The sequence below is a fragment of the Taudactylus pleione genome, unplaced genomic scaffold (assembly GCF_031769625.1).
Source record: "Taudactylus pleione unplaced genomic scaffold, aTauple2 ptg000851l, whole genome shotgun sequence".
Lineage (NCBI taxonomy): Eukaryota > Metazoa > Chordata > Amphibia > Anura > Myobatrachidae > Taudactylus > Taudactylus pleione.
Window position 1 is genome coordinate 368,724 of NW_028285253.1, and position 21,389 is coordinate 390,112.

General features: G+C 45.1%; 1 protein-coding gene across 4 annotated transcripts in view; it reads right to left on the reverse strand.

The window, feature by feature from the left end:
- TNRC6C (trinucleotide repeat containing adaptor 6C) overlaps window positions 1-21,389 on the reverse strand; it is a 199,530-nt gene that overhangs the window by 30,774 nt on the left and 147,367 nt on the right. For 3 of the 4 annotated variants that reach the window (XM_088458798.1, XM_088458797.1, XM_088458794.1), the window contains 7 exons: window positions 21,190-21,336; window positions 18,119-18,238; window positions 16,794-16,877; window positions 14,584-14,815; window positions 6,098-6,253; window positions 2,076-2,267; window positions 1,718-1,861 (listed from right to left, as the gene is read on the reverse strand). In XM_088458798.1, coding sequence (XP_088314924.1) covers window positions 1,718-1,861; window positions 2,076-2,267; window positions 6,098-6,253; window positions 14,584-14,815; window positions 16,794-16,877; window positions 18,119-18,238; window positions 21,190-21,336 — 1,075 coding nt within the window. The remainder of the gene's footprint in view (window positions 1-1,717; window positions 1,862-2,075; window positions 2,268-6,097; window positions 6,254-14,583; window positions 14,816-16,793; window positions 16,878-18,118; window positions 18,239-21,189; window positions 21,337-21,389) is intronic. The other variant, XM_088458796.1, reaches the window with a different exon arrangement.

Consider the following 21,389-nt stretch of genomic DNA (forward strand, 5'->3'; position numbering starts at 1 on the left):
GTAATTTCCCTTTAATGCAGATATTGGTACATAATACATATCACAGACAGACTGGGATTAAGATTCGACAACAACATTCTTTGTGCGCCACACAGGAAAAAGAGGCATGGCATTGCAGCACACAACGTCTCAGCAAGCCGGCCAAGAGCACCAAGGGGTGGTGGTGCTCGGCCAGACCTTCTGGCGGCCGGACCAGCCCATCAGGCCCTTTTGGCATTTGCCTGAAGTGCCAGATGGCCAGTCCGGCCGTAATAGAAGATTTGTCCAACCTTCACCACTGTAAAAGTCAATCTCTGCAAGAAAAGATTGGCACAACATATATAGAGCACAACAAATATTTGGCTGTGAGATGCTCGTGAACCGTTTTATAAATAGGCTATAAATGTATACAACTGGTCAAAAGCTTTAGAAGACCCCCATTTTCACAATTTTTATTGAAATTTAAGCATTTCAAGTCGAGTGAATAAACTAATTTGGCACAGAGGTAAGCAGTACACTTCTAGAGGTTAAAATTCATTTTTTTAAAACTGAAAAATAATTTCATTTGCAGAGTTATCAAAAAAGGGCCTTTTTCAAGGAGCAAGTAATGGGTTAAGAACTTACAGTTGTTCTGCAGCAATGAAAAAGAGGCTTGCCTGGGCACTGCCAGTCAACACTGAAGACTGGTACAAACAAAAGTTGAAATCTTTGGTTCATCACGCAGGGTTTTTGTATGCAGTTGTGTAGGCGAAAGGATGGTTCCACAGTGTGTGGGGTTTATTTATTTTACTAAGCAGGAAGCGGCGGCTTGCTAAATAAATAAACCCCTGTGACACAAAGTGTCTAACATAGACTAGGAATCGTGATGGAGCGGGGTTTATTTACTGAATGCCCAGTCAGCGACTTACCGTACAGAGAGTGATTGGCACCCTGGACAAAAAGGACTACCACAGCATTTTGCAGCACCGTGCAATACCATCTAGATTATGCACAGTTGGTCAAGGGTTCATCCAACAGCAAGATAATGACCCAAAACATACCTCCAGGCTATGTTGCTACTACTGTACATTTAAAAAAAATAACTACATGGTAGGCTTCAAATAATGGAAAGCTCAGCCTAGTCTCCAGACCTAATATAGAGCTGGTTTGGGATGACCTGGACTGAAGGGTGAAAACAAAGCAACCTACAAGTGCCACACATGTGGGAACTTCTGCAACAGTTATGGGAAGAACGTCCTAAGCAATATTTTATTTCCATTGTAGAAATTGTGCCACAAGTGTGTTTGGTGGTTATATCTGCATAAGATAGCTGCTTTGAGGAGTCAAAAAATTATATAATTTTTTTTAAACAGAATGATTCTATGATTTATTTCTCCACAATTGTTGCTTTTATGCTTTAATTTTAGAGTACATTGAGACATTAAATTGCGGACATTGCAATAAAAACTGGAAAAATTGTGGTGTTCTACAACTGACCAGTAATGTATTTAATATGGTGATTGATAATAGCGCCAACAAAGAGGAAGGAAAAACTAACAGCTTTCATCTCAACACTGCTGTAATGAACAAAAGAGAAGGTCAGAAGCAGTTGGACAGATCTAACCAAATCACCTGCTTTGTGTTCTTAGTAATATATAATGATTATAGAAACTACTAGCTGAGCAACCAGTGATTATAACAATACATAAAAGTTGCTAGGATAATTAACTAAGAATATCTCCTGTTCAAATCTTGATACCTCCACTCTTGAGAAGATAACGGTTGACATCCTGGATTGTAGTATTAATGGTGGGTCCTGTTGGGACACTCCCAGGGGTCACATCAGGATCATTCTCAGGGTCAATATTTTGCAGGCCTTTCCAAGGTACTCCAGGATGAAACTCTGCAGTTCAGTAAAAATGTAAATGTCAAACTTAGGGCCCTAGGCAACTGCTTTCAATATTTTAATTATACATCAACAGTACACAGAAATAAAAAACAAAACATGAGCATGTAATAGATTCATCGATGCACTATAGTAGAAGCTAGCAATCCTTGAACATAAGACATTGATGTAAATTAACCATCTGGCATCAAATAAATGAAACAACACTTACCAGGAGGCCAGTTGATACTGGATCCATTGGAGATTTTCTCATTTTCAGATTTGGCACGCGACCAGCTGTCAGAAACAGCAACAGGACTTGTGGGTGACTCACTGTTTTGGAGAAGATCGTACCGGCTGTAGGAGTCATCTATAGAGGGCTTTCCAGGAGGGCCAATGCTTAGACTCCCAGGTAGAGAACCTGCTGCAATAAAGTAAGAAAAACTATGAAATTTAACAAAAAGTTGCTACATTATGTGTGCCACAGAGGTATATCGATTTTCGAAGCTTTGCAGCAAGCTGATCATTTTCAAATGTGCTACCAGGTAAGAACCCATTAGTTGTATCATGGTTGGCAAGAAACAAAAAATTAAGTTTTTTGGTTCAAATGCAATTAATACTTACAAAACAATAATATATTATTGCTCAGGATCTGAATGAATGATTTACAGTGATTACTTCAGAAATGTATAACAAGAGTAAATTAGACATTGGGTAATGACTACTAAATTTTGAGTCACATTTAACTAATGGTCAATATATGAGGGTTGTTCAATGCGTGGTTCAATGAGTAGATTTATTGAACTCTTACATACTGTATGTATAATCAATAGTACGGCCTTAGTACCAGAGGCGTATCTCTTATGGGTGCACCCATACTTTTTTATACTTACCTCTCCAAAATCCTACATCGGCTGGAGTAGCGCTACACAAAACGCCTGGAAGATGGCCATTTTCCCAGTGTTTTTTCGCATGCGCAGTAGGGAAAATGCTGGGAAAATGGCTACCGCACCATGTTCCCGGTGTCCTGACCATGCACAGTAGACTCCCGGCACAGACTAGTGCCTGGAGTCTACTGCTGCTGTCAGTTCGTTGGCGGCAGCCGGGAGGAGGGGGCCTTGGACAGGGAATGCACACGGGCCTCCTCCTCTCTTAATACGCCCCTACTTAGTACAAATTATATTTCCACATAGTCCCCATACTTGTCTAAGCATTTTTAACGGTACACAAAAGGCATCTAGCCCACCATAGAAGAAATCAGTGTCAAGCGCCTGAAACCAGGACATGACGGCTTTCTTAACTTCATCGGTTGCGAATTGCCTTCCACCCAGGTGCTTATTGATATGGTCCAAAGAGATGGAAATCACTTGGTGCCAGATCAGGGCTGTAGGGAGGATGGTCCAGTACCTCCCAACTCACGCATGTGGTTGGTTGAGTGTGGCCTGGAGTTATCATGCAGTAATATGACGCCTTCTCGCAGCAACCCAGGTTGTTTTTGTCAAATTGCCCTCTGCAATGGCTCAATGTGTCACAATAGCGGACAGTATTCACAGTATCTCCCTTAGTGAGGAAATCAACAAGAAGCACGCCGTGGTGGTCCCAAAACAGGAATGCCATGTTCTTCTTTGCTGATGAAGTTGTTTGGAATTTCTTTGAAGGTAGGGATGATGTGTGTTTCCATGTCATGGATGCTTGCTTCTTATCAGGTATCACATGATGCAGGAGAGACAGTCCCATCCTATTGGTTTTGGGAACTTCTGTCAGTTGCTTCAGTACCCAGCTTGAACACTTTTTCCTCTACTCCAGTTGCTCATGAACAATGTTGTGCACAGAACCCACTAAGATGTTCAGATAGTCAGCAATATCACCAGCTCAAATCGGTCTTGCTCCTAAATCAGTCCCTCAAAGTGGCACCAATTGTCATTTGTGGTGTACATGCTTGGCTGGCCGGATCGCTTCTCATCTTGAATGACTGTCCTGCGGTTATCAAAGACAGTGCAGCAAACCCAAACCTGTTTCCATGACATAACGTTATCACTGTAAACCCCAAAAAGTTGGCGTTGAATTTGCGCTGCTGATGTGCTCTTTAGACGCAGAAATCTGATCACGCTACGCACCTCAGTCCCACCATCTTACAACTGTTTTTGGGACAGTATGACTGATATGAGGTGCAGTCTAATGGCTCGAGGGGAAGCATTGGTCTATTTGCTCTGGCCTGGCAGGAAATTAGAATGAAATGGAGAACATTATACACGTGAGAGGTCTTGATACCTTACTTTTTAGCCACCCTCATATTTATGTCCAGCTAGACTAATTTCTTGATAGAACTTACTGTATGACCCTGTTTTTAAATGGTAAATATGAACTACCAAGTAGGCATTTATTTACAATATACATGATATCACTGTAGCCAGTGTTTTTATTATGAATGAAGATTAAATATATGTGAACCCTGAAAATGTTGCTTTATTTATTGCTTTATCACTGATTTACTGATTGTTCGTTTCTCCTGTCTAACATGTATTTGGATACCAGTGTATTAATATTGGGATCAAAAGCAAAAATGGAAGACACTTTATTTAGGTTTGCTAATAAAAGAGTAAGTGGAATAAGAAGGAATATCTAAATCACATTTAGTATGTACTGCAGAAGAAGCAAACAAGACTGCTTACATGGAAATTATTTCACACTAGTACACACTGTATATCTAAGTAATCTACAACAGGAACATACAGTATACTTAATTCTTGCAAAAAAAGTGTTAGATTTGTGGCCTCAGATTAAACAATCTAATTAACAATCAACTAATATACAGAGCTATACGTAAATCCAACAACCAATCCAGAAGAAGGAGACTAGCTGTGCTGGGCATACCGACAGACATTTTATCTGACAAGCTGAATCCATCAGATATTGTGAACATACACTGTGAGATATGCCACAGTGTATGGCCACAATATCTGCGTTCCTTCATAGGGGAGGAAATATTTCCCCCTAGATGCGGCCGACTAATTATCGAAGGTCTTGGACATGCTGAACGATATCAGTACGTCTGACAGACCGATTAGTGGTCAGTCGAGGCAAAACACTGTACAATTACCTGGGCAATCTGCCAATATACTGGAAGACTGGTCAGATAATTGTATATTGTATGCCCAGCATAAGAATTCCTTTAAGGCCAAAATAACTGCGTTGTTACATAGGTCATTAAGTGTAAATAAGGGACACCATAGTACAGTAATTGTAACAAACAAAATATACTGCTGCAAAGAAAAACAAATCTATCGATATGCTATGGCAAACCTGAAGTAAACATATCTTTAGTAACAGGACGGCAAATGATGTATTGCCACTGTAAAAATGCAGACTGGCTTTTCCACCACTGGTGTAACAGATATGCACTAATATTCTGGCACAATTAGTATAAGGAAACAAATTCCTTGAACCAAAGATTACCATCTTAAACGGAAAATTATTTAAAATCTGACAACAAATGACATGACAAGTATTACACTTTTACATATTTTCCTATTTGCAAGGTGATACAATCATTCACTGCATATGTAAAATGAAGCTTTTCCTCCCCACAAAACAGTCAGAGCAACAAGTAAATATGTATGGTAAAATAGTAAGGCTGGAAGGAAAAGCAATCATAAATAGCATACTATTCAGCGCACACATTTCCTATAACACAACAATAAGGGCTCTGGACTTGATTCAAAGGTGGACGGATGTAGAACATTGGCGCTAGCACCCAATGTTCTACATCTGCGCATGCATCAGAGATGCAATGCACATGCGCCCCAATGTTTACCACTGTGGGACGCGGATCAGAATTGCAAAGTGCTCCATGAAATTTCCGATAGGCGTTCCTGGGCAGTGACGGGTTGTGTCAGTGTTAGGGAATGCGACAAAAGACTCGTTCCACTGACACCTGCACCCAAATTCTGTCTGACGTTATGAACAACTTGACGGTATGGATGATGTCCAACATAGAGCCGCAGCTGGTGGGCACCTCAGTAGACAGACCATTAGCTGCGGCATTAGCATAAATTCGCAATAGCTACTGCGACAAAGGTCACATCGCTACTGCATATCCATCCACCTCTGACTCACCCCCTCAATGAGCTCTCATATTACTGTCAAGACATGAGAAAACTAATAACTTTTCCCTTGATAGTTACGCAGCCAGAGACGAACACTGGAAAATAGCACACGTATCATGTTCTCATGCGATATGTGGAACTGACTTACAGGGCTTGTTAGGACTAGGGTCAAGAGAAGAGGGATTTGTCAAGCTGTCCATGGAGTTGGGATGAGTCCACTGAGGCAGTCGAGACTGAGACTGGGACGTATCCTTCACTGATAAACCACCAGTCATATCCATGCTGCTTACATTCATGTTGGGAACTGTATGGAAGGAAAATATAATCCATATATTAAGTAACTAATGGCTACAAAGTATAATAACATTTTAAACTGCAAACCATATAACACACACACACACACACACACACACACACACAGAAATCGAAGAGACTAATGAAAGACACTGCCTATACTTTAAGCACAATAGAAATGCAAAACTTATCTATAGAAAACAGCCTATATAATTATTACTTATTCACACACAACCAATGTTTATACAATGATACATTTACAGATATCCAACTACAGTTAAGATGTTGACCTATGCTGTCTGGATAGCTTCCCACAACTCCCTGATATTTGTAGGTGCAGGATCTTGGATGTGGATGGACCTCTCCAACACGTCCCATAATACTCGATTGGGTTCATGTCGGGCGATTGTGGTGGCCCCACCAATTGTTGGCACTCTCCAGAATGCTCCTCGAACCAAATCTGGGTAACTTGGGACCGATGACACGGTACATTATGCTACTGGAATATTCCATCTTTGTGGGGGTACATAAAGTCCATGAAGGGCTGCAAGCAACGCAACAACAAGAGATATGGTAAGAACTTACCTTTGTTATCTCTGTTTCTACGAAGTCCATAGGGTCCACAGGGTTGACCTTGGGGTATAGCTGGATCTGGATCCACGGGCACCACGCAGTTAAAGCTTTGCTGCTCCCAGGATGCACTTGGGTCCGTCCTCCTCTATACCCCGCCCCCGGCCACAGGCACCTCAGTTGGTAAGCAGCTAAGGCCGGAGGAGGAGACTAAACAGAGAGAAGGAAGACTGGAACACACAAGAAACCATACTCACAGAAATGGGAGACGGAAAACCGGTGACCAGCCACACAGCCCATTTGAAGCCAGGTGCGTCAGGGCGGGGGCCCTGTGGACCCTATGGACTTCGTAGAAACAGAGATAACAAAGGTAAGTTCTTACCATATCTCTTGTTTTCTACTTCAGGGTCCATAGGGGGTCCACAGGGTTGACCTTGGGGATGTCCCAAAGCAGTTCAACTAAGGGCGGGGACGCTCCTGTGCTGAAAGGAGTACCCGGCGCCCGAAGGATGCATCCTGAGAGGTGAAGGTGTCAAACGCATAGAACCTCAAAAACGTTTGAATTGAAGACCAAGTGGCCGCCTTACACAGCTGAACAGCGGAGGCGCCACGTCTAGCAGCCCAAGAGGGACCCACAGAACGAGTGGAATGAGCCTTAACAGAGGCTGGCACAGGTAAACCCTCCTGTGCATAAGCCTCACAAATAACGGAACGAAGCCAACGGGCTAACGTTTGCTTGTTGGCAGGCCAACCCCTCTTGTGAAAACCGGAGGACAAACAAAGAATCCGACTTCCTAACCGAAGCAGTCCGATCCACATAGATTCTAAGTGCCCGGACTACATCTAAGGAAGCCTCACCAGCTGAAACATCAGGTGACTGAAAAGCTGGCACAACAAGTTCCTGATTAATGTGGAACTTCGAGACCACTTTGGGCAAAAACTCAGGATGAGTGCGGAGCACCGCTCTGTCCTGATGAAAAATCAGAAAAGGAGGGCGACAGGAAAGCGCCCCCAACTCTGACACCCTCCTGGCAGAAGCAATTGCTAGGAGAAAAACGGTCTTGAACGTCAGCCACTTGAGGTCCACCGCCTCAAGAGGCTCAAAAAGATGACCCTGCAAGACCCGTAGCACCACCGCCAAGTCCCAAGGAGCCACAGGAGGCACGAAGGGAGGCTGTATCCGGAGAACACCCTGGAAAAAGGTGTGAACATCCGGTAGTGTAGCAATCCGTCGCTGAAACCACACGGACAATGCAGACACATGAACCTTCAGAGAGGCCAGGCGTAAGCCGAGGTCCAAACCTGATTGAAGGAACTCCAAGATTCTGGAAACCCGGAACACCTGAGGATCATAGTTTCTGGATTCACACCACTGAAAGTAAGTGCGCCACACCCTGTGGTAAATCCGTGCGGAGGCAGGCTTGCGTGCCCTAAGCATGGTACCAATGACTGAACTGGAGAAACCCCTAGACCTCAAGACGGCTGTCTCAAGAGCCACGCCGTCAAAGACAGCCGACCCAGATCCGGGTAAAGGCAGGGCCCTTGAGACAACAGGTCCCGATGCTGAGGAAGAAGGTACGGAGCGTCGATGGAGAGACACCTCAGATCGGAGTACCAAGGACGTCTGGGCCACGCCGGAGCAACCAGCACGAGCGTGCCGCCGTCCTGCTTGAATTTCCGCAGAACCCGAGGAAGTAAGGATATCGGAGGAAACAGATACGCCAGGTGAAACGTCCATTTCACCGACAGCGCGTCTACCAGACTGGCGCCTGCGTCTCTTGTCCTTGACCCGTAAACGGGCAACTTGTGATTGTGACGGGAGGCCATCAAGTCCAGCTCCGGCAGCCCCCACCTGTCCACGAGTAGCTGAAACACCTCTGGGTGAAGCGACCATTCCCCGGGATGCACGTCGTGACGGCTGAGGAAGTCCGCCTCCCAATTGAGGACTCCGGGAATGAAGACTGCCGAGATCGCTGGAATGTGACACTCCGCCCAAGCAAGGATGCGAGACACCTCCAACATCGCTGCGGACCTTGGTGGTTGATATACGCCACCGTGGTGGCGTTGTCGGACTGCACCTGAACCGCCCTTCCGTGAAGAGCGGGACCGGACGACTGCAGGGCCCGATAAACTGCCCGCAGTTCCAGAATGTTGATGGGAAGAAGAGCTTCTTCCGCAGACCAACGACCCTGAAGTGACAACGAGCCGGTCACTGCCTCCCAACCCCGGAGACTGGCATCTGTCGTAAACAGAACCCAGTCCGGCATCCAAAAGAGGCGACCCTGGACGAGATGAGCTGACTGAAGCCACCACACCAGAGACCGGCGCACTTCCGGGGACAAAACCAGCATCTGGGATCGGATCCGGTGAGGTAACCCGTTCCACTCCGATAGAATCTGCCCCTGCAGGGGCCTGGAATGGAACTGGGCAAATTCCACCATGTCGAATGCCGACACCATGGACCCCAGGACTCTCATTGCTGAATGGACCGACACTTTGCCACTGCTCAGGCAACTGTGTATCCTCAGTCGTAGGGAGGACACCGTTTCCGGAGTCAAGAAAATCCTTTGTTGACCAGAATCCAGAAGTGCTCCCAGATGGACCATCCGTTGTGATGGGATCAGAGAGGATTTCTTCCAATTTATCAACCACCCGTGTGCTTGAAAACAAGCAATGGTCAGGTGGAGATGTCGAAGAAGCACCTCTGGGGAGCTTGCCAGCAGAAGAAGATCGTCCAGGTACGGCAACAGCCGTATACCTTGACCACGAAGGTGGGCAGCCATAACTGCCATCACCTTGGTGAACACCCACGTAGCCGTGGCTATGGGCACATGGAGATAGGTGTCCTGGATATCGAGGGAGACCATGTAATCCCTGGGTTCCATCACCAGAATGATGGAACGTAACGTTTCCATCCTGAACCTGGGAACTCTGAGGTATTTGTTCAGAGACTTCAAATTCAGGATAGGGCGATGAGAACCATTGGGTTTCTGCACCAAAAACAGAGTAGAATAGTACCCCGTGCCGCGCTGAGGCTGCGCAACGGTAACAATGACCCCTGCTTGTAGCAAGGATTCTATAGCTACCTGAATCTGGACAGCTTTGGTCTTGTCCAGAGAAGGACTCATACAGAAAAACTGGCGGGGCGGCCTGAACCGAAGACAGGTCGTACCCCTGAGAGACTACTTCTCGAACCCAGGCATCCGTGGTGGTATTGTGCCAACACTGGGCGAATAGGAGAAGTCGGCCTCCCACTCTGGGGTCCCCCAGAGAGAGGCCCGTCCCATCAGGCAGCAGGTTTATCCTCGTGCTTGGAAGAAGGGCGCCGAGCACTCCATGCCTGCTTCTTGGGCTTGGGTGCAGCCTTGGTCGCCGAATGTCTCGGGAAGGACTGACCCTTGGCCTTACCTGAACCCGAAAGGACCGAAAGGCGGAGCTCCGAACCTTAGCCGGCACTGAACCCGAAGGAAGGCCGACTTGGATTTAGCCAAGGTATCCACTATTTTGTCCAAGTCCGGACCAAATAGCAACTCACCATTAAAAGGCAATGCCTCCAGACTCCTTTTAGAGTCCGCATCTGCTCGCCAAGACCTCAGCCACAAGGACCGACGAGCAGACACAGCTGCAGCCGACACCCTAGAGGTCAGCAGACTAGCATCCAACAAAGCTTCCCCTACATAGGAAGCGGCATCCCTCATTTGACCAATTAACGCTCTCTGGATCTCCGAAGCATCCTCTGGAAAAGTATCGTCCAAAGCGTTAGCCCAGCTCTCAATGGCCTTAGCCACCCATGAAATGGCCATGGACGGGCCCGCCACCGCCCCTGAAAGGGAGTAAATGGATTTCAAACATATCTCGACCTTCCTGTCTGTGGGATCCTTCAAAGAGGAAATAGACGGTAATGGGAGCGTAGTGCTCTTAATCAAGCGAGTGACGTGGGAATCCACAGCCGGTGGAGTTTCCCACTTCCTGCAATGCGCTTCAGGAAAAGGATAATTCGATGCCAACCTCTTTAGTGGTTGGAATCTCTTACTGGGCAACTGAATCTCTTACTGGGCAACTGCCAGGCCCCCGTCATATGATCCGTCAACTGGTCAGACAAGGGAAAGACACTCGACGTAACCTTAGCTTTTTTAAAGTTAGGGTACTTAGATTTAGGGGCCGGTGCATCATCCTCTATATGAAGGATAGCGCGCACCGCCCTAACCAATGCCGGCACATTAATGGAAGATTTAGTCTCCATCTCCTGGGCCGCGGCGTCAGAGTCAGTGTCTTCATGAACTTCTCCATCATCCGAAGACACATCCGAGTCCGACAGCTGCACTGTTAGAGAACTCACAACCTGACGCTTGGGCGCCTTAGGGGGCAAATCACTCTGCAACACAAAAACAGAGGATGAGGCCGCCAGACTCTGCACAGAGCTGGAGAGTACATCCACCCAAGGTGGAGGCGCAGCATGAGGATAACCCTGAAAAGGCACCATCGACTGCTGAGTCACAGGGGGGGACTGGACATACACAGGCACCCCCGCATAAGGACCCACGGTTTGAGACCCGGGGGGAGACTGCAATAAATGCGGAATACCCAGGGAATGGGGGATGTTAGGCTGGGGCAACGCCCTAACAGGCACCGCAGCCGGCACCGCTAAACGGTCCACAATAGATGCCAACACCTGGGAAAACATCGCCCAAGGAGGATCCTGTGAAATAGGGGGCACAGAGGGGCCAGGCACCAGCTGGCACCGCCCGCACAGACCATCCTGAGATAGATCCCCCCTATCAACTCCAGCAACACAGCGTCTGCAGGAAAACAGCACAGGAGCTCCGGAGTGCTCAGTCTCCTCATCAGACATGATACAGAAATGCTCAATGAAAACGTATCACCAGAGGGAATATGGTGAAAACACCTCCGCACTCACAGCATGCAACACAAACAGCCCACAATATGGAAGTGTGCAGCACACAACTGTATGTGACCGACCTCGCAAATACTTGATTTATACAAGCGATGTCCACAGAAAAAAGCCCTTCCCCCACACACCTGTCGGGCCGTATGGAAAAGGAAAGGGATAGGTACAAGCTGACAGTAAGTTAGAAATAAGTCACAGACAGCAGCACTAGCAAAAGTCACATACAATGCAGTAAGGATTTGACTCACCGCACCTTCCGCTACAATCAACCTATAGCGCTGCGTACACTGTCCCTTTGTAGAGGAGAGGTACCCAGGGGGACCGGTCCTTGCACCGCCTGGGAGTCTGCGTTACAGCCTTGAAGATGGCCGCCGGAGAGCTCTGAGGAGGAGTGGCCACATGAAGAACAGCTCAGCGACGCCAGCACACGTGAGAGAAGGCGCGCTGAGCTGAGGGGAGGAGCCGCTAAACCAGGGAAGGCTGCCTCCCCTGGCTAGTAATTAACCCCAGGGACGCTGGTTCCCCTCCAGCCATTATTTCCTGGTGGTCCAGCGGACGCGCGGGGTATGCCTGCACAGGGGGGAGCCCGCCGCCGCTACTAGCGCCGCCGGTCTGTCCCCAGAGACCGGCGGCTAGAGACTGCATTTCCCCCGCGTGCAGCGCTGACAGCGCTACACGCGGCTTACCTGAATCCCCGTGAGCCCGGCAGCAGTCAGTGGGAGGTCCCGGAGCCACGCTAGTACTGACTCCGGGGTCCCGCTGCGATCCCCAGATCAGTACTGGCGTCGCAGCGCCAGCGGGGTTGTTGGAGCGGCAGCGTGGACGTCCAGCTGGACAGTCTGATGCTGCCGCTCTGAAGAGTAAAAAATAAAATAAAATCTTCTATCTTCAAAAATAAAGCTTAGGGGCTGCTAAAAACAGCCCCACTGCAACAGGGTGACCCGACTCCGGACGGGCACCAACTAAAACTGAGGTGCCTGTGGCCGGGGGCGGGGTATAGAGGAGGACGGACCCAAGTGCATCCTGGGAGCAGCAAAGCTTTAACTGCGTGGTGCCCGTGGATCCAGATCCAGCTATACCCCAAGGTCAACCCTGTGGACCCCCTATGGACCCTGAAGTAGAAATAGCGGTTACCGATCAATGACGTGTTCATGCGGACCATCGGACCCAACCCATGCCACGTGAACACACCCCCACACCATTATGGAAACACCACCAGCCTGCACGGTGCCTTGTTGATAACTGTTGATAACTGGGGTCCAGTGTCTCATGGGGTCTGCGTCATGTCCGAATCGTATCATCAGCCCAAAACAACTGGAACCGTGTGACTCATCCGACCTCGCCACATGTTGCCAGTCCACAAGGGTCCAATTAGCGATGTCACAAGCCCAGGTGAGGCGCTGTGACCAATGTCGTAGTGTTAGCAGGGATACTGGAAGCTAAAGAACACTGCACTGACCTGCTGGATTTTCATCTGGTATATCCTGCATTGAATGTAGATCTGATTTGAGCTGACCAGACGCCGCTGATCATGATCATTCAGCACCTGTGGTTGACAGCTGTGCTGTCCATGTTGGGTGGTAATGCCTTCCATGATGTATTCCCGGTAAACAAGTGACACCGCAGATCAAAGAATGTTGAATGTCCGAACAACTTCGGAAATGGAATGTCCCATCAGTCAGGCACCCACTATAAATGCCCAGTTCGAACTCCGATAATTCACATTGCCTTGCCATGAGCAGCCTAACCAGTGTTCAAACTGACTCGAGATGTCAGTTTACAAATTATGCATGTCTGGGCATTTCCAAGACGTCGCAGTACTGTGACGCCATCTACCATTACCTTTACATACTGCTATCTCATGACTTTCGGCACTTCAGTGTAGATCATGTATTTAGGAAGTTTTAATTGGTTGCTTCTGGTAATCCTTACATGTGGTCAGTGCTATAGTGTACTTTTTCAAGTCATTTAACACATTTACATTTGTAGAAACTACTTTACAAGCCATGTTGGGTGTGTGTTTGGGAAGCTATTGGAACATCCCGTTTGGATAATCTGCAGACTACTGCCATCTCCATTTGCAATTGCTGGTTGTTAACTCCAGGGGAGAGGATGGGTGTGGCCAGGAAAGACTGGTAGATAGTTATTTACAGCAGCAAGTGATGGATTTCAGCAATGATCATGTAAATAACAAAACGGAACATTAGGAAGGTATTGCTATGGGAAACACGTAATTGTCTCTTGCTAGAATTGGAGGATAGTTTTCCAGTTCAAGGGATGAAGGCAGCAGGATATTTAAAATCAACCAGGACGACGACAACACATTTTTCTCTTCTGCTCTTTCAAAATGTACTAATTGAATTCATGATCAGTTTTTATGTTAGGTGAATAACAAAGCCCAAATAGTACTTAAATGGTGTATCTCAAATATTTTGGTGTCAAATACGACTCTATAAGAAAATAAGTTCATAAACCTTGAGCTTGGCAGCAACATCCACCCTTGCCATAGGTCTGATTTAAGTGCAAACAGTACCAGAAAGGAGCAAGAAAGCAGATGCAGCTATGTCGTTTACAAGCACAAATTATGCACCGATGCTGATAAAAAATTAATTTATCAGTGGTATTTCCTTTACCACAACATGCTTTTTGCTGTAACCTTATTTCTTGTTTAAGGAGGAGCTCACAATCTATATTCCATTGGTACAATATACATTTATAGACTCGTGTTACTTACCGTCAAATGTAGATACTAACATAATCCATAAAGCAAGTGTCGTTAATAAATTTTGTCCCATAAAACCAAATTCATTTATAGCTAGAAGTTATTGGTAAAGTAAATAGATAATAGAATTGATACGTACCAATTGGGTATGGAGAGAAATTATTAGAAGAGGACTGCTGTTCTTTGGTGTGCAGGTCAGTCAGGCTTGGACCTGTGTTATGGGGTGAGAAGCTGTCCAGTGTTGACTTGCCTGCAGAAGGATGCAATGGTGGATGTGGAGGAGGAGGCTGCTGCTTCATAAGCAGAGCCTGGGCCAGCTGACGCTGATGTTGCTGTATTTGCTGCTGCATGTTATTGATTGTACGTGCAACCTGCAGGTGGTATAAAGCAAATGAGCTGTACTTATGCAAGGCCAGAGCAAAGGAAAACACATTGTTCACTGCTGAGAATCCTCACTAAAAACATCCTTTAGAACTATAGTTGGGAGTGACAGAGTACATGCTTTACAGAGCGCCCTTTCAGAGAAAGTTTGAAATAAATGTTTTTGCTGCCTGGCAGATGAGTGCTAGAGGCTACTTTTATATGTACTCTTGTAGTGAGAAGCCCTTTCCCTTATTTGTATATTTTTCAAGTTACTGTACAAACTGTTTCAGCAAGTTGTAGTTTTTCATTTATAGCGCTGTTTGGGGAGAGGCACCCAATGATGGGCCTTCAGCTGCCTATGCATGACTGGGTCACCTATGGGATATACTATGTTTATGAACGACTGAGGTCCCTTATTTCTCTCAATTTAAAAAAAATAAATAAAATGTATATAGAAAACTGACCCAGTGTTGGAATTCTCATTGATCAGGTGGGAGCCAAGCAAAAAAGAGCAAGTAACTGTGCACCTTGGTAAAACCATGTAGCACTGCAGGTGGGGAAGATTTAACACGTGCAGAAAGATTTAGATTTGGGATGGGTGTGACGAAACTCACATCTAAATGGCAGTGCATGCACAAAGAAAAAATATATTTGCACCCCTTGCATTTCTACACGTTTTTTGTTCCAGATACAAAGTTACTTGCTTTTTGTTGTTTTGCTCCCAGATCAGAATCAGCTCCTAAAGCCGGCCATACACGGTGCGATATGCACCATCCGGCGCGATGGGAGATCAGACGTCCGACATATCAGGCGGTCCCCACACACGGTGCAATCGGATGGCCAACCGCCCAATATGCTGGCTCCCCCACCCGCATAGCGCTGCTTGAGATCGCACATCGCATCCCCAGATCGATAACCTGCAAAGATCTGGGGGTGTGATATACAACCCCACGGGTGTGCGCTCTGTCAGATATCATGCCCATACATGGTGCGATATAGCAGCCAAATCGTACCAATCCGTCGGATCGGACGATTTATCGCACTGTGAATGGGCCGCTTAAGACTGCTTCTTGCTAATGCTGCTGCCAATGATATTCGTACAGACACAGCCATTGGCTGCGACTCAAATTCACCTCTTCGTGTAATAACTCGCACCACTGGACGCACAACCGTCAAAAGAGCAGCTCTATGGTTGCTCAGCTGGCTGCAACACGCCCACGTCTACCTAGCCACCAAGGAATGCCTCACTCTCTCTCTGCATCCAGGTTCATTCTGCTTGGGAGGTAACCAACGGGACACATGCGCAGTGCAACTCTGATGCATGCGCAAACTGAAAACATTGGCCGCTAATGGCAGAAATTGACATTGCGTCCACCTCTAAATCATGCCCTGGATGCCCATAACAAAATACTATGGACATTTAGACATTGTTGATATTTTTCCTGTTTTAAATGGATTCATTTATTGTCTTTTACTTAAAATAAAGGCTTTGGGGAGAAAATGTATTAAAAGCACAGTAAAAGTGTTGCCCATAGCAACCAACCAGTATCATTTATCTACTATCGTGTAGAAAATGATAGGTAGAATCGAATTGATTGCTACAGGCAATACCTTCTTTTTTGCGGTTTAGATGCTTTAGTAAATCAGCCCCTTCAAGTTGTTTTATATTTGACATTACAGTATTGTGTGTTGATCAATGTAAGAACTCCCAAATCATTCAATTATGATTCCACATGGGAAGAAAATTAAAAGTTCAAAATGCTAAAAGGGGGTGAAAACTTTTTATTGTCAATCTATGGTTTCTGCTTAAAAGTCTAAAACCAAGAATACATTAGAAGATTTTCAGTTTTTATTTAATTTCCAAATAGTGTGTAGGTGATTGTTTAGAGGAACAGGGTTTAGCTAACAGGCTGTTGAGATAAAGCTGCAGTAGGCATGCATGACTCTACGGAGAGAGCTATGGACAGATAAGCAGGTTTGACCTACTTGCTGCTCCTGTTGTCTCATGGGTCCGGAAACATTACGCTGAGCCTGTAACATCTGCTGCTGGAGTTGTAAACGCTGATATGCCTGCAGGTGCAAGGAGAAGTGGGTCACAGAGTTGAGACGATGGAAAAACATGAAGTGGACATTAAACAGTTACAATGATGCTGCATTTAGAAATATGTCAAACAATGCAAACCATTCAATAAGTACATTAAAGAACTACTAATTCTAAGTTTAATTTCCCAGAGAAGAACCATGCAGGTAAAATACATAGCTCAGCGCAGTGGCGGAACTCCCGGAGGCAGCAGTCAGGGGGCACAGATAAATCTTTCTACAGTATAAAGGCTGCCTGCGCCCTGCTGATCACTGCAGCGGTGCAAGCAATGAGTATAGCTGGATCTATTTGTGGGGTCCCGACAGGCACTGTTGCTTAACGATGGCTGCCTGGTACAATAAAGCTTTTTTCTTTCTTGATAGTGCCCAGGTGCACATAACGTAATGACGTCACAGCTGGCAGAGGAGCCGGCCGCACCACTGACAGAGGAGCAGAAGTCAAGGTAAGTGTGTGAGGGCTGTATGGGGCTGGCTGAGGAGATAGAAGGGGGCTGTCTGGGGAGAGCGGGCATTACCGTCTATATCATCTCCAGGCGTCTGGTATGAACTTACTCCACTGGTTCAGTTTTCTGTAAATTATATAGCTCAGTAATACATAGCCTGTTACAGTGTATTTTAGACTGTTACTGCAATAAAGACAATCTACAGTAGAGACCAGCAGAGTGCCACTGTGGACAGTTGTACAGTATGTGGTGAATAAAACGGGTCATTGTTAAATGCTGGTTTAACATCCATTTGATACAGTATAGTAATAACAAGACTATGCCTTTAAAATGTAAAAGCTCTTTTGCGAGCAATGCCCTCTTGTTATATTTTGTTACGTAAATATGCATTTTGCTGGTTGTAATTATGTATCTATGTCAATTTATTTCTTGTTTGTATCTATACTGTTTACTGTACATTCATGTAATCCTGTATGGTAATTGCCTAAGTTTGGTGCTATGAAAGTCTTGTGGTGCCAGAGAAATATAAGATAATAATATAAATTATTAATAATTTTTAAAAAGTCCATAAAAATATGATGTTTATTCTCATTTATAAACGGACTGCGCTGACTGACTGATCACTTGAGATCACAGGGGCACCAGTCACATATAAAAGAAGTTTAGCTGTAGAGAAACCATAATATTCAACTCCAACTACTCAAATTCTACTTAAGTTTACTTTTCTCATAAATACAAAATGTAATGGTGATAATCAGATCTACTCACCAGCTGCAGCTGATAGAGCTGGTTCAACATGGTCATATGCTGAGGATTAATTGGCGAGGTTAATAGTGCAGGGTTGAGACCAATGTTTTTAGCTGCAAACTGCAAAAGCTGTGCTTGAACCTGCAGAATGGAAAGGAAACCAGAAAACAATACAGACGTTTAGCACTATAGTCTATTCTTATTTTAATATGGAACCAAACAGTAGCTATAGGTCACCAGAGTTTTAAATCCCCATCATAAATAATTATGGGTCGTTTAGTCTTTATATCATATCACTATTTGTAATCTCCCTGAGCCTATACAACTTTAGAACACACCTGGCACTCTATAGCTAGAAGTCAATAGTAACAGTATTAAAACTTAAATGACCTTAAAAGAAGCATGTTTTAAAAATACATCAATTAAAACTTAATCTGCTTTTCCAGCACTCTCCTGTATACCTCCATAAGACAGTGTTTACTAACATACTGTATATCTTATTATTTCCTCAGTTATCTAGAGTGATAAACACTACGGCCACTAACAGTGTGGAGTTTGTATATTCTCCTTGTGCTTGCGTGGGTTTCCTCCGGGTTCTCCGGTTTCCTCCCACACTCCAAAAATATACTGGTAGGTTAATTGGCTCCCCACAAAATTGACCCTAGTGTGTATTTGTGTGAGCATGTGATAGGGAATATAGATTGTAAGCTCCACTTGGGCAGGAACTGATGTGAATGGTAAGATATTCTCTGTAAAGCGCTGCGAAATATGTGTGCGCTATATAAATAACTGGTAATAATAATAATAATAATAATAATAATAATAATAATAAACAGGCTCATGTCAGCCTCCATATACTGTCCAAATCCAAGGCCTCTGGAGGTCTGGCTCTTCCCAATCTCAGTTAGTGTGTTGGCTGCCACACTTGTGGGCTTTGTGGCTGAGCAGACGGGGTCCCCATTTTCTCTAGTACAATTTTTGCTTTCTAAATTTTCATGTACTAATTTGGCTCAGTTATTGCATCAGACAGCTTTAGACTGGCATTTTATTAATGTATTATACGAAGGGCGACTATTGATTCCGATTCTCCTCTCTGGTTAAACTCAGCGTGCTAAGTGCAGACAACACTTAGTTATTATATGGCGTCACATCTGTGGGACAACTTTATGTGGATGCCATTTTTAAAACATTTGCACAATTACAAGGAGAAATGGCCTCCCACACACAACCTTTTATAGAAATCTTCAGCGCCGTCATAACATGCATGTTCAATTTGGGAGTGGATAAATGCCTCATTCCCATTCCTCTCTAAAGACCATGCTTCTCCGTCTAGGCTCTAAAAAAACAAGTCTCTTGTGTACTTTCTAACCTCAATGCCCGCTATTTACTGAATGTTCGCCTTCCCTTGAAATAGAAAAGGGAGATGGATCAAGGTCCCCTGGGGACATTGCCTGGCTTCAATTAAGGACAACAGTCCCTGTGTTCGATTTTAGCACATTCATTATTATGTCCAATGGGCCGTTTTCAATCTCCAGTGAAGAGTCCCAGACTTTTCGCATGCCGGAGTTTTCACCGTCATCGCTAGTTTTGGCTCTATTCAATTGCAAAGAGCGTGAGAACGCATCCCGGCAAAACTGAAATCGGCGAAAAGTCCTGTCAGAAGTTGGGAAAATCATCCTGACACCCCCAAAATATGCACTGACATGGGGGATCACTATGGATACCCCCGAATAAACCTGCTAAAGGTATTTGGGGTGCTTAAATGCTCTCAATTGGTGCTATTTTGCATCTTTGTAGAAGTGGTGAAGAATAGCCTTTAGCAGTTTTCTTTGGGAAAAATAAGTAGTGCCAGCAAATTTGGGGTACACGAAAATTAAAAAAACGCACCTTCAGCATGCACCTGTAATAAATAAAAAAAGCATGAGCATACTTGGGGGACCCACTGGAGTCGATTTTGCTAGTTTTTAAGTTTGTCCCCCAACTTTGTTTTTTTTGCCCTCAAAACGAAAGCACTTTTTTGGGGTGTTCTAAAGTATTTTTTTTTTTACTTTTTTGGACGCAGTTTACCTTTGGGGGGCTGTCCCAAGGCTGCAGGTGTGTTCCCGCAACTTTGCACCCCAAACCCCCAATTCTGCAAGGCGAATCTTTTCCGCTGGTTACAAGGCACAGATTTTTCGCACCAGCGAAAAGTCTTTGCAATCGAACACGGGGAAAAGTTCTCACCTGGCGAAATGACGTGACTGGCAAAAACTTTTCGCCGGCAATTGAATATGGCCCATCGGGTGTACCGTAGTCCTTTATCTTTAGTTGAAATGGAATTCCATTCTGACTCTAGCTGTCCTAAGTGTGGGGCCTTGCACTCTGGGAATGTCCAGGTGGTTTTGATTTCTACACTCGTGTATGGGCAAAAATTAAGGTCACCACTCCTATGTTACCCACGCTAGACCTATTATTTGCTTGTTTGGCCTTGGTCTGGTGGAGAAATACAATAAAGTTCTTTATAAATATAAACGGCCTTACTACTCTTGCAAAAGTCATAATTGCCGGGACGTTGCTTGCCCAGAACTCTTTAAATGGAGCACCCTAGTTAATGAAGTCTCTAACCATGAGATACCTGTACACCCACAGGAATGTCATCCCAAAATATCATATTATCTCAAAAATGGCATGCTATTGGCTATCTGGCTCTGACGAGTTTTGGATAGCCAATAACATAAATCCAAACTTGCACTAATTTTTCGAAAAGAATAGAATCAAAACCGGGCTGCTCATCTCTAATAATTATTCCCAAGCCTTGTGTGTTCAGTGGGTCTCAGTCTTCCTTGGGCCTTACCAACTACACGCAACCACGCAGGTTTGTATACATATTATTTGTTATGACAGCCTTCCTATCTCTAATGTCACTTTTCCATTTGTCACATCTTTATCCTTTTTTCTATTCTGGTTTTCTTTGTTAAAATTTTAAAACTCTCAATAAAAGATTATTTGATTGAAACACCCCCAGCCCACAAAAAAAACACCACACAAACCTAATCTTCTTAGATAACAACAACAGTTAATGAAACAATGGGTGAAAACACACATAGACTGACCTGAGGGGATAAAAACTGAGGCACTTGAGCACGAAGACTAGGCTGGGATGAGTTGAGAGGTTGCACTGACGGCTGTTGCGGCTGTTGCATGGACCTGGCTTGTGCTGCTCCGCTATTGCCAAACATACCCAGATTGCCACTTGGTATCTGTGTGTACATGTTAATTCGTTCAGGTATGCATGTCCTTATCAATACACTTT